This window comes from Zeus faber (genome assembly GCF_960531495.2).
Source record: "Zeus faber genome assembly, chromosome: 20".
In the NCBI taxonomy this organism is placed as follows: domain Eukaryota; kingdom Metazoa; phylum Chordata; class Actinopteri; order Zeiformes; family Zeidae; genus Zeus; species Zeus faber.
Window position 1 is genome coordinate 27,073,063 of NC_137207.1, and position 13,906 is coordinate 27,086,968.

The window sequence follows — 13,906 nt, forward strand, 5'->3', positions numbered from 1 at the left end:
ATCCAAACGTACACTCGTTTATATTCTCCTTTGTACTGTGAATAATATTTTAGGAAATAATCCAGTTACACTACAGTTCATATGTTTAGTGTGTATTTGGGTTTAATCCGCAGTGACTAAACCAAGCATGCGCGCATGCGCACCGTGCGTCCCGCTGCAGACTGTCATGGCGGCCTCCGTGCGGAGCGTCAGAGCAGTAGTACTTTCCAGGGTAATAAACCATGTAAACTAGTAAAGTATTAATACTTCAGGCCTTATACCGAGAAGGATCTTAACGCGGATTAAATAATTCACCCCGGCTCGCTGTAAGTACCTTCTGGAGGGTGGAAATCCCTGAGATTATTCCATTAAAATATCAGATTTGATTGAACTTTATAAGAAACAACCATTTAATGTATTGGCTTGAACCTCTGTGGTTTATAAGTTTAGATGCAACAACAGTAGGAAAAGGAGCAGTTCATGGAGGTGGAGGTCAGAGCCTGGCAGCCACTAAAAACACTGTATACATGATAAATACAAATGTGTTTACATGATAAAAACAAATTTCCTGCTTTTGTCAGAATGTGACTTAATCGTATTGTTTATTTTTGTTATTTCCCTCCGTGTCTCCAGAGCCGCAGTTCAGTGGTGAAGTTCTTGATAATACTGTTAAAACATGAATTAGTGTGTCAGATTTAACAAGATATTATAACCATGCAGCAGGTCACATGTGGGTCCCCAGGCTGGTGGCCCCTGGTCTGCAGAAAGACAGCACACTACCGTAGTAGTGTATAGTAGTAGTCGTCGTCGCAGTAATGGGCAGCGGTGTGGTTCAGCAGGTGGAGCGGGTGATTAGTTCGATCCTTGCTCTGGGCAGCAGGTTGACATGTCCTTGAGCAAGGCACTGCATCCCAAACTGCCAGACTCAGTGAAGTGTTGTCTTATTTCAGTGAGCCTGTCCCGGTGTGTGCCATGTTGGGGCAAAGGCTACGCTCCGTCCTCAAGCTTCCTGCCGGGGGCGCACACTTCTCCAGCGGCAGCTATGATGTCATCATTGTGGGCGGCGGCCACGCCGGCACAGAGGCAGCGGCGGCAGCCAGCAGGGTGGGTGCCGCTGCCCTGCTGGTCACCCAGAAAACACAGTCCATTGGTGAGAGCTGGTGAACCAGGTGAACATTAAAAGGATTTAAAGGACAGATCAGTCAACCATCTAACCCCCCCCCCCCAGGTGCCCTGTCCTGCAACCCCTCCTTGGGGGGGGTGGGGAAGGGCCAGCTGGTCCGGGAGGTCGATGCCCTGGACGGCCTGTGTGGGCGAGCGGGAGACTGGGCCGGGATCCACTTTTCCATCTTGAACCGGAGAAAAGGCCCCGCAGTGTGGGGGCCCCGGGCCCAGCTGGACCGGGAGCGCTACAGAGACTTCATCCAGGTAATTTACAATCAGGCTCTTTTCCCAAATCCCTAGTTGCTCCAATGGTCATGGAAGTCTGATCAATGAATACATGGAACTATAAAGTCCAGGTAGAGGGTCCACGTCCATCTCTCCATCCTGACAGGAGGAGGTCTGGAAAGGGTCTGGTGGAGCACCTAATGCAGGTCTCTCTCTCTCGCTCCCTCCCAGACGGAGCTTCAGTCCACTCCCAGGTTAACAGTGATGGAGGGTTCAGTAGAAGACCTGCTGGTCTCAGATCCAGACCCGGATCATCCTGGACGCCACCGCGTCACCGGAATCCGACTCGGTACAAACTCTGCCGTTGGATTTTAATTTCTCCTTCTTTTCAAACCTTCTGATCCTGGCGTCTCATTGTGTCCCCAGCGGACGGGCGCTCCATCACCGGCCACTCAGTGGTGCTGACCACCGGGACCTTCCTTTCGGGTTCCCTATTTGTGGGCCAGAGCTCCTCCCCAGGGGGGAGGATGGGTGAGGCGCCGTCCAGCGCCGGTCTGTCCCGCACCCTGAGGGAGACTCTTGCTCTGAGGGTGGGCCGGCTGAGGACCGGGACACCGCCCCGCATCCTGAAGGACTCAGTGGATCTGTCCAAGGCCCAGATCCACGCAGCTGACCGGGAGCCCACGCCCTTCAGCTTCCTCAACAGCACCACGCGCTGCAAGGTGAGGCCTGCAACGCTGAGAAGATTGTGGATCATCTGGGTGGGGGCTGGAGGCGGGTAACATACAGGACACCAGACCAGTTAGAAGCAGAAGAACTAGCAAAACCTACTGTGCGAGTCAGGAGGTCTGGTTGGTCCAGGTGCTTCTCCTGGACCAACCAGACCTCCACCCTTCCAACCTCCCTCCTCATAAAGAGCCAGATGAGTAACGCAACAGACTTTTTCTCCGCAGCCGGAGGAGCAGCTGCCCTGCTTCCTGCTCCACACCACACCAGGGGTGGAACGGGTGGTTCAGGAGAGTCTGCACCTCAATGCTCACATCCAGCAGGACGCCAAGGGACCCAGGTACCTGTACTACTACTAGTACTATGGGGATGGTAGCTCAGGCGGTAGAGCTGGTGGTCTAGTGATCTAAAGGTTGCTGGTTGGATCCCAGGCTCCTCCTGCTAGCATGCTGTAGTGTCCTTGAGCAAGACACTTAACCCCTAATTGCTCCTGATGGCTGCGTCCGTCGGTGTTTGAACAATTGTAAGTCGCTTTGGATAAAAGCGTCTGCTAAATGACTAAAATGTAAATGTAAATGTAAATGTACTTAGAATGTTACGATGTATCATGCCACAATGTTCCATTGGACAAAAAACGTGAGGATCTGCATCATGGAGCTGAAAGAAGCAATATGAAAATATACTTATTTTAATTTACATACGTCAACCATAGAGGACAGAAACACCCGAAACCACAGATTTAGAAATTCAAACTATAGATTTAGAAACTATTAGTACTATTACTACTACCCCGAATCCACCCAGGGTTACCGTGGTTGGATGGTGTGTTTCCAGGTACTGCCCCTCCATTGAGTCCCGGGTGCTCCGCTTCCCCGGGCGCCGACACCAGGTTTGGCTGGAGCCCGAGGGTGTGACCTCGGAGCTCCTGTACCCCCAGGGTCTGTCCATGACTATGCCCCCCGACATGCAGCTCCACCTCCTCCGAGAAATCCCCGCTCTCCGTCGGGTGGAGATCAGCACACCAGGTGTGGTACCCGATCCGGTTCTCCAGGTTCCCTAGATCTTTGCTCTGTGTTGTCCCGGGTACGGGGGGTCCACCGTGACTTTGGGTTTTCCAGGTTCTGAGCTGTGTTCTGTGTTCTCCAGGGTACGGGGTCCAGTATGACTTTGTGTGCCCCACTCAGCTGGACGCTTCCCTGCAGGTGAAGAGCGCTCAAGGCCTATTTCTGGCCGGACAGATTAATGGAACCACAGGCTACGAGGAGGCCGCCGCCCAGGTGTGAGCCACCAGAAGGTTCTTCTCGGGTTCTCCTCTCTGGGTCCACTCTGTTTCTAGATCATTTCCAGACCTCCTTCCTGTCTCTGTCTCCAGGGCTTGTGGGCGGGAGTGAACGCAGGCCGCCACGGCCTCTCCCTGCCCCCGGTAGCGCTGTCCCGGACAGAGAGCTACATCGGGGTTCTGATCGACGACCTGGTGAGCCGCGGGGTCACGGAGCCCTACCGTATGTTCACCAGCAGGGCGGAGTTCAGGACCTCCCTCAGGCCCGACAATGCAGACCTCCGCCTCACGCTGAAAGGTGCAGGGACACGTTCTGATCCACGTCTGAGTAAGAAGATCTCAATGACATGGGCTTTCATGAACACGCCGTCTCTGTGCCGTTAGGGTTCGAGGACGTGGGCTGCGTGTCTCCTCGACGCCACCGTGAGGTCGTCAGGGTGCGGGACACTCTGCAGGAGGGTGCGGAGGCCCTGCGGGGTCTGGCTCTGTCCACCACCTCCTGGAGGAAGGTTCTGGACAACATCTCTATCAGCCAGACCAAGAACTCCGTCCTCAAGTTAGAGTCCAACACTTTACTGCACAAGTCTAACCTGGTCCAAGGAGTGCAGGAGGTGCTGACCCCACGTTCCTCCTCTGTTCCAGTGGTATGGAGCTGCTGCAGTACAAAGATGTGTCGTTTGAGATGTTGGCCTCCGCCTTCCCAGAATCCCTTTCACCATACATGGAGTTCTCCCAAAGACTGAAGATAGAAGGTAAAGCTTCACCTGGTTAATGACAGAATGAACCATGAGGTGTTCCGTCCGTCTGGCTCTGTTTGAGTTGATGTGATGGGATGCAGATCCAGATGTTTAGCTCCGACTCCTCCTTCCTCTTGTCTCCTTGTCCTCCCTTCTGCTTGTTTTCTCGTCCTCCATCCAGCGGTGTACCGGCCTCACTGCGAGCTGCAGAGGAGGGAGGTGGAGCGGATCCAGGAGGAGGAGGCCATGACTTTGCCCCAGGACCTGGACTACCTTTCCCTGCCTGTGTCCCTGTCCGAAGAGGTCCGACAGCTCTTGGACCGGGTCAAACCCGGCACGGTGAGTCCGGTCCCTGATCCAAGCCTTCTGATTGATTGCTTAACTTGGCCCAAGAAACATTTACTGGCAGAAAAATTCGATTACAATTTTAGCGCTTTCTCAGATTTTCTCAAAATATTTTCAGTTAAGACTTTTTCCAGCACCTCAATGATTTAGTGTGAAACATGTCCGAAGAATTAATCAATATTAACAACATTTTAACAGTGTTTATTATTCCAGTAGAATCCTAGGTTATGATCGGTCAGTGGCAGCAACCAGTGCTCAATTATTTCGGAATGATGACGCTGTGTGTTAATAATGACAGCAACCACTTCATTTGGATCCACGTTCCTGTATCTGCGCTACATGCTAATGCTAACAGAAGCTGGTGGCGCCACATAGAAACTACAACGGAAGTCTCCAGATTAACATTGATAACAGGAATATTAAATTTTAGTTATTACAGTAAATCGTTTATTCATATGTAGGAGAATAGATCACTATGTTGCTGTGACTAGTTAAACATCCTCCTCAGTGTTTTGTATTCAGTAAGTAGCGTTGTAATAATCAGGAGGTGGTCATCAGTAAACAACCTCCTGGTGCTGGGCTTGTTGACTGATGACCAGCGTCTGGACGGACGTTGTCTTTTAATAAGTCTTTGTACAAACCCTGCCCTCTGACTTGGTTTCAGCTCGGAGCCGCCACTCGTCTTCCAGGGATGACTCCAGCTGCCGTGGTCAGTCTACTCCACTACATTCAATACGCCGGGAGAAGCCGCCGCCGCCGCCGGGCGCAGGAAGTGGGTGGAGGAAAACCAGGAAGTGGACACACCGCAGTTTGCGAGCTAAACTAACTTTAGTTCCAAGAAAAGAAAAGTCTCTTGAACAAGGTCATTGTTTTTATTTTATTCTTCTAAATGTACAATAAATAAATGTTTTCATTTTGTACAAAATTTGTAAGTCTCAAACTGTATAAACAGCTTCAAAATAAAAGCGTGTTCCTCAGGAAATAGTTCATACACCAAGAAAAACCCTTCACTAGACGGTCAGACATTTATTTGGTCCATCATTCCATCTATAGGATCCATCATGTATCTAAACATCCATCTATCTGTGAAGTGCCTCCATCCCAGTGAGGATGATGATGCTGAGTGTGATGAGCGAGCTCTTCTCTGATTGGCTGCCGGCCGTCAGGCTGTGGGCCTCTAGCTCCGCTCCCCCGCTGAAGAACCCGAGCGGGAGCTTCCAGGTGGCCGTGGCTCGACCCCTGGGGGGTTCTGGGTAAACTGTGAGGTCAGCGAACCTCACCTCGGTGCTCACAGCCAGAGAGGAAGAGGAAGGACACTGGAAGGACAAGGAGACACTTCCTGTTTCACACCGACGAGATGAAGACGGCACCGCTGAGGCCATGACGCGGACGGAACCTTAGTTTGCCTCAGTTCATTCGACTGATCAGTCGTCAATAAACATCAAGTACATTTTAAAAGTATCAATACTTTAGTATAATACGTTCTGGTGACTTGAAGATAATATCTGTATTTTTTACATTTCCATAATAGTAATATCAATATCTCGGCCATGGGCGGCGCCTCCTACCTGCACAAGGTCACAGTGGAACAGGAAGCGGGCTCCCAGAATGTAACGCTGTGGGAGGTGGAGCCAACCAAGCCGTGCCCACAACACCTGGATAGAGAGGGAGACAGGCAGGACACAGCCCGTCTCACAGCTCTCCTGGAAGACAGACAGAATTTGGGTTATTTGATTTTTGGGGTTCTTTGTTGTTCTTACTTGTTGTACTGACCTCTTGGGGGGCGGGGCAGCCCTGGGTCAGGACCCGGCTCCAGTCGGGTTCGGGTCCAGAATTCATGGCGAGGAGGTCTGGAGGGTCGGGACCCTGCAGGACCTGGTAGAGCTGGGTCCGGAGCTCAGAGCAGTTCCTGGACAAGGAGCTGGAGACGGGACCAGGGGTTAAAGTGACAGGAAACAGAAAGCACCAGTGATGATGTCAGAGGCGGAGCCCCACCTGAAGCTGCAGCCGCCGATGGTGTCGGTGAGGAACGGGACGGGGGGGCGGCGGCCAAGCTCAGAGGTGCACTGCCCCCCCACCCCCACAGCGAGGATGGTCAGCTGACCTGTTGTCAAGGAAACGTGCACTTCCTGTCTCCTCTGGACCAATCAGGTCTGCTGTTTGAGTCATGTGACCATGTGCATGCAGTACCGCTCACAGACACTAGGTGTTATTTACCACCCAGTAGTACATAAACGGTCCAGGTGATTTAGATAGGCCCTATGATAACCATCCCATAATGAGCTTACCGTCTACACACCACCAGGAACTCCCTACTGTTAGCATGACAACAGGAAGGATACCGGCCGCACCGTTCCATTGAAGCGACCAATCAGAGGCGACCCCCTCGGCAGGCCGGGGGCGTGGCCGGGCGTGGCCGGAGGCGGGTGGGCCCTAACGAGCTGTGGGAGGGAAGGGACATCACAGCTGAGGGGGAGACGGGTCGAGGAAAACACAGGTCTGGTGCGAACGCTTCAGGGAACACACCTGGAAGTCCACAGAGTGTGTCTGGAGGAACTGCTGTTCCACAGCCACATCACCCGTTTCCACGGTAACTGTGGCAAACACCAACTCCCCACTTCCTGTTATGCCAATGACAAACCGCACCTGAACCAGGACCAGATACAGGGTCAGATCCAGGATCAGATCATGGGCAGGATCCAGGACCAGGTAAAGAGCGGGCGTTACCTTGGTGACAACGCTGCGACAGGAGCCGCCCTCTCTACTGGGATCAGACCATTTGGACAGTGAAGACACTGGGATCTGAGAGAAGACGAACAACAAGATGAAAACTCATTCTCAATTTCAGTATGTGTGGTGTTGTTAGAGGACTGACCAGCAGGGGGCTCCCTTGCAGCCTGTCCACCGTGGGGCGCTGTGTGGAAACAGGTTGTTAGTTTGAATCCTGACACTGCTCAGTGTGGACACTGCAGCTCCTGCTCAGCTCCTACCTTGAGCAGACTGAAGCCAGAGAAGTAGGAGCGTGCACGGAGCGCTGGGTCCTCTGTGCACGAGCGGGTGGACACGGTGCGCGTGCATGACATGGATCCAGACCTGAGGAACCCTGAGGAACCAGAGCAGAACTTGAGGAACCTTCAGAAGAACTTCAGGTCTTGGAGATGCTCCAGAAGATTAGACATTAAAGACATTAAATCTGATGTCCATCCCACCGTCGTTCTGCACGGAGCTCTGCCTGTCTTACTGCTTGTACTACTGTTTGTCCTCTTGCCTGTCTTACTGTCCGACTGCCTTCCTGTCCATTTTACTGCCTATCTGTCTGCCTGTCTCACTGTCTTTCTGCCTGTCTTACTGGCTGGGTTGCGGTTAACGCACGCTGCTGTTGCCCCCGGCGACGGCTGCCGCAGGAAGCCATATAGCGACGCCTTGGGGTGAAAGGCCATGATGACATCATCAACCTACGACAGAGAGACAGCATCAGGTGGTTGTCATGGAAACAGCACAGTCAGACAGGCAAGCAGGTCGGCCATCTTGGTTTTACCCTGTAGAAGGCTCTGGAGTGGGGGGCGGAGTCCGGAGAGCCTGGTGAGAAGTGGAAGGAGTCTCCCACGGGTGGAGGTGGAGAAGGAGGTGGAGGTCTGGCTGCTGCGCTTCCTGCTGGAGGGAGAATCACATCGATAAATGCTTCATGTGGCCACTGGAGGCAGAGCTGCTGACAGGAAGTGATGACGTGAAAGAGGAAGAGAGTCATGTGACTCAGATCAGCTGACTTACCTTCAGGGCCAAAGCACAACAACGAGTCTGTTGCCGTGACGACCGATGGGTCAACGTTGGCTCTGAATATCAACCATTTCTCCACGCAAAACCCCGACCTGAAAACACAGACAACGATATATACACACACATATATATACATACATACATACGTACATACATATGTGTGTACACATATACATACATATATATATACATACATACATACATACATACATACATACACATATATATATATATATACATACATACATACATACATACACATATATATATATATACATACACACATATATATATATATATATATATATATATATATATATATATATATACACATATACATATATACATATATATATATATATATATATATATATATACACATACATACATACATACATACATACATACATATGTGTGTACACATATACATACATATATACATACATATATATATATACATACATATATATATATACATACATATATATATATATATATATATATATATATATATATATATATATATATACACATACATATATACATACACATACATATATACATGTGTGTATACACATACATATATAGACATATATAGACATATATAGACATATATATATATAGACATATATATATATATATATATATATATATATATATATATATATATATATATATATATATATATATACACACACACACACATATATATGTACAGTATATACACATACATACAGGGTTAGGGGTAGGTGAAGGCCTAGGTCGTCATCCCGAGGGGGGGCGCAGTGATGGAGCGATAGGGCCACATTTTGCTTACCTGTCTCCCTCTCTGACGGGACTGACGCTGTGCGCACCAGAACTGTGTGTTTGTATTTAAGATGTAGGTTATTTTATTTTAAGACTCCTTAACATGTGCATATGCCTCGCCCCCACACTGTTTTGAGTTGTTTTATTTGGAGGAACGGGGCACGGGTCATTTATTATTGACCTTATTTATAATTCCTCATTGAGATGTTGTCTCAGTACATTTTGTAAACGTCGATGTGTTTTATCCTGTTGTTGTAATAAACACTGACTGGGGCAAAAGGAAAGCTCCACTTGGATCCCAGTCCACGGACGGGTTTCTGACCCGTTCAGCTCGTTGACTTTCAGGGGGAAGCCCTACATACAGTATACATATACATACAGTATATGTATACATATACATACAGTGCTCATACAGTATACATATACATACAGTATATGTATACATATAAATACAGTGCTCATACAGTATACATACAGTATAGACACAGTATACATATACATACGGTATATGTATACAGTATACATACAGTATACACACAGTATACATATACATACAGTATATGTATATACATACAGTATACATACTTTCAGTAAACACACAGTATATGTATACATACAGTATACATATACTGTACATACAGTATGAATTTATATACAGTATGCATACACATGCAGTATAAATACATACACAATATGCATTTACATACAGTATACAAACACACAGTATACATATACAGTGGGGCAAAAAAGTACTAAGTCAGCCACCAGTTGTGCAAGTTCTCCCACTTAAAAAGACGAGAGAGGCCTGTAATTTTCATCATAGGTTCACTTCGACTATGAGAGACAGAATGAGAAAAAAAATCCAGAAAATCACATTGTCTGATTTTTAAAGAATTTATTTGCAAATGATGGTGGAAAATAGGTATTTGGTCAATAACAAAAGTTCATCTCAATACTTTGTTATATACCCTTTGTTTGCAATGACAGAGGTCAAACATTTTCTGTAAGTCTTCACAAGGTTTTCACACACTGTTGCTGGTATTTTGGCCCATTCCTCCATGCAGATCTCCTCTAGAGCAGTGATGTTTTGGGGCTGTTGCTGGGCAACACAGACTTTCAACTCCCTCCAAAGATTTTCTATAAAGTTGAGATCTGGAGACTGGCTAGGCCACTCCAGGACCTTGAAATGCTTCTTACGAAGCCACTCCTTCGTTGCCCGGGCGGTGTGTTTGGGATCATTGTGATGCTGAAAGACCCAGCCACGTTTCATCTTCAATGCCCTTGCTGATGGAAGGAGGTTTTCACTCAAAATCTCACGATACATGGCCCCATTCAACAGCCCCAAAGCATGATGTTTCCACCCCCATGCTTCACAGTAGGTATGGTGTTCTTTGGATGCAACTCAGCTTTCTTTCTCCTCCAAACACGACAAGTTGAGTTTTTACCAAAAAGTTCTATTTTGGTTTCATCTGACCATATGACATTCTCCCAATCCTCTTCTGGATCATCCAAATGCTCTGTAGCAAACTTCAGACGGGCCTGGACATGTACTGGCTTAAGCAGGGGGACATGTCTGGCACTGCAGGATTGGAGTCCCTGGCGGCGTAGTGTGTTACTGATGGTGATTCTGGGATGTTTGCTCACCGTTCTTGTGATAATTTTGACCCCACGGGGTGAGATCTTGCGTGGAGCCCCAGATGGAGGGAGATTATCAGTGGTCTTGTATGTCTTCCATTTTCTAATAATTGCTCCCACAGTTGATTTCTTCACAACAAGCTGTTGACCTATTGCAGATTCAGTCTTCCCAGCCTGGTGCAGGTCTACAATTTTGTTTCTGGTGTCCTTTGACAGCTCTTTGGTCTTGGCCATAGTGGAGTTTGGAGTGTGACTGTTTGAGGTTGTGGACAGGTGTCTTTTATACTGATAACCAGTTCAAACAGGTGCCATTAATACAGGTAACGAGTGGAGGACAGAGGAGCCTCTTAAAGAAAAAGTTACACGTCTGTGAAAGCCAGAAATCTTGCTTGTTTGTAGGTGACCAAATACTTATTTTACAGAGGAAATTACCAATTAATTCATTAAAAATCCTACAATGTGATTTCCTGGATTCTTTCCCCCCATTCTGTCTCTCATAGTCCAAGTGAACCTATGATGAAAATTACAGGCCTCTCTCATCTTAAGTGGGAGAACTTGTACAATTGGTGGCTGACTAAATACTTTTTTGCCCCACTTTACATTGACATATATCTTTCATTGACTGCTGGACCTACTGGTCCTGGCTGCAGCTGACATCTTGGCTCAGCTCAGATCCACAGTCTACAGCGTCACAGCAACAGTCACACAGCGGGGTGACATCACACTGACACACTGAGGAGCAGAGGTACACACCGGTTACACACCGGTTACACACTGTGCTTTCATCACACACACAAATATTGTAGAAGCAATGATCAGTCACGTGGACTGTTGATTAGAAGAGCAGAACTGTCGGCATTACTTTAGGAACAGACATTTCATGACATCACCGTGTGACCAGAACCAGGATGCAATACTCTGAGATCAGCATCTTGACATGATATCCACATCTGGCCTCTACAGCTTCCTTACTGTCAAGCAAGGACAGACTCCGGCTCTAGCGGCAGTGCCTTGCTCAAGGGCATCGGCATGAGAGTGTGACTCCCACATGTCTTAAAGGAGGAAACCAGATGAACATGGGAGATCCACACGGAACAACAGGAGGAGGAGGATACCTGGGCCGGGGCCAATGTGCTGCGTGGTGCTGGAGGGTCCGGAGGGGGTCACTTCGGTGCCGGACCCTTGACTCACCGCCGCGGTAGAACCGCTGAGGGTAGAACTGGACAGGTCCTGGTCCTCTGCCAGACCACCTGGGCCATGGGTCGGGCTGACCCCTCCGCCCTCTGGGCTGCTGGTGCTGGGGCTGGTGCTGGTGGTGTCAGGAGGCAGAAGAACAAGCAGGGACCAGAGCAGCTGGGGAGGCATCGCACCGAGCTGCTCTGGATACTGCCAAGCAGCTATACTACACTGCTGCTTAGTAGCTGCCTGCCTCCCTGCCTGCCTGCCTGCCTGCCTGCCTGGCTGTCTGTCTGTCTGCCTGCCTGCCTCTCTGTCTGCTTGCCTGCCTCTCTGTCTGTCTGTCTGTCTGTCTGTCTGTTTGTTGATCTCTCTCTCTCGGCGTCATGTAACCTAGCAACGGCTGGCTAAGCTAGGTAGCTCACACGTACTTCTGGTTTCAAAAACGACGTATTATGAACTAACTGACTTAACTGAGTGAGTATAACAAACCGCACACGGAAACTGTAGTAGTAATAATAATAATCATCCTAATAATAATAATTAGGGACGGACGCGTGGCGCGCGGTATCAACAACGTTGGAGCTGGGCGCGTCCCTGTGACGTCACCTAGACACCGGAACCGGAAAACCCCTGAGAGTTGAAAAATGTAAAAACTAGTTTGAAAGTTCCCGCGCTGTCCCGTGAGCTCTCACAGAAGACAAACAGACAGATGGGAAACGATCAACGGAAAAACAGCGACAAACCACAGGAAAATGGAGGTTTAATAATGATGAAATCCTCCTGGACAGAGCACAGCACCTCCCCAACGAGAGAGAGGGAGAGAAATAGATAAATAGAAATATACTCAAAATATACGATGCCCAAAAACTTCACAAAAACATTAGAGCATCGAAAAACATCAAAATAAATTACGCCGCAAAATGTCCAAAAACGACATGCTATACTATATCGGACAACGACAAAATGTAGCACGCCAAAAACTTCCAAAAACAACATACTATGTCGAAAAACGTCAAGAAATGCTAGACTGAAGAACTTCCAAAAACGGCATACTGAACTATGTCGAAAAACATCAAAATAAACGACACCGAAAAACTTCCAAAACGACATTGAAGAAAAACGTCACAATGTACTATGCTGAAAAACTCCCAAAAATGACATACTATACTCTGCCGACAAATGTCAAAATATTCTACATGGAAAAACGTCCAAAAATGACAATTACTATGTTGAAAAACGTAAAAATATAGCTCGCCGAAAAACTTCCAAAGGCAACCTCCTACACTATGTCAAACAACGTCTAAGTATATGACACGGAAAAACGTCAAAAAACAACAAACTAAAATCGGACGAAAAAAGTCAAATACACTTTGCAAAGAAAAGTCCCAAAACGACATAATATACTATGTCGAAAAACGTCAAAATATACTACGCCGAAAAACTTGCCAAAGCAACATGCTATATCATGTCAAAAAATGTGAAAATATACCACATGGAAAAACTTCCAAAAGCGACAATTGCAATGTCGAAAAACGTCAAAATATACTACACTGAAAAACATCCAAAAGCGACATACTATACTTCAAAGAAAAACATCAAAATATGCAATACAGATACGCTATACTATGTTGAAAAATGACACAGTGTACTTTGCTGAAAAACCTCAAAAAACGACATACTATATATTTGGACGAAAAACATCAAAATATACTACGCCGAAAAACCTCAAAAAACGAAAATTTCCATGTCAAAAATGTCCAAGTATAGTCAGACGAAAAACTTCCATAAACAACATACTATGTTGAAAAACATCAAAATAGACTTGGCTGAAAAACTTCCAAAAACGACATACTATACTCTGCCGACAAATGTCAAAATATACAACATGGAAAAAACATCCAAAAATGACAATTACTATGTCGAAAATGTCAAAATATATTACACAGATAAAAATCCTAAAACGCCTGTGGGTGTCTCTGCCCACAGGTCAGGGTTTATGGAGAGAGACGGAGTCTTTCTGGCCGTGGTGCGCCCACATGGCAAGAGTTTTTAT

The 13,906-nt window shown here is 47.5% G+C and overlaps 2 protein-coding genes across 5 annotated transcripts; one reads left to right on the plus strand and one right to left on the minus strand.

The window, feature by feature from the left end:
- Nucleotides 1–163: 163 nt before the first annotated feature.
- On the plus strand, nucleotides 164–5,417 carry mto1 (mitochondrial tRNA translation optimization 1). The gene is made up of 13 exons (XM_080021838.1): nucleotides 164–305; nucleotides 930–1,129; nucleotides 1,208–1,407; nucleotides 1,600–1,717; nucleotides 1,795–2,090; nucleotides 2,322–2,434; nucleotides 2,929–3,119; nucleotides 3,241–3,371; nucleotides 3,467–3,671; nucleotides 3,758–3,929; nucleotides 4,016–4,125; nucleotides 4,292–4,449; nucleotides 5,120–5,417. Exons 2-13 carry the CDS (start codon nucleotides 952–954, stop codon nucleotides 5,279–5,281), a joined length of 2,034 nt encoding a protein of 677 aa, XP_079877964.1. The 5' UTR covers nucleotides 164–305; nucleotides 930–951; the 3' UTR covers nucleotides 5,282–5,417.
- LOC307246050 (tectonic-3-like) lies at nucleotides 5,314–12,434 on the minus strand. Of its 4 annotated transcripts, none has more exons than XM_080021840.1 (14): nucleotides 11,790–12,434; nucleotides 11,310–11,406; nucleotides 8,227–8,324; nucleotides 7,994–8,106; nucleotides 7,805–7,910; nucleotides 7,446–7,558; nucleotides 7,331–7,369; nucleotides 7,183–7,257; nucleotides 6,982–7,101; nucleotides 6,798–6,896; nucleotides 6,451–6,554; nucleotides 6,229–6,376; nucleotides 6,024–6,158; nucleotides 5,314–5,771 (listed from the first exon to the last, which is right to left on the minus strand). In XM_080021840.1, the coding sequence occupies exons 1-14, from the start codon at nucleotides 12,037–12,039 to the stop codon at nucleotides 5,535–5,537; spliced, it is 1,734 nt and encodes a 577-aa protein (XP_079877966.1). In that variant the 5' UTR covers nucleotides 12,040–12,434; the 3' UTR covers nucleotides 5,314–5,534. The 4 variants fall into 4 exon arrangements, with proteins under 4 accessions (XP_079877966.1, XP_079877967.1, XP_079877965.1 ...); XM_080021841.1 differs by having other exon boundaries at nucleotides 6,024–6,110; nucleotides 7,994–8,109; XM_080021839.1 differs by having other exon boundaries at nucleotides 7,994–8,109.
- Nucleotides 12,435–13,906: the final 1,472 nt, after the last annotated feature.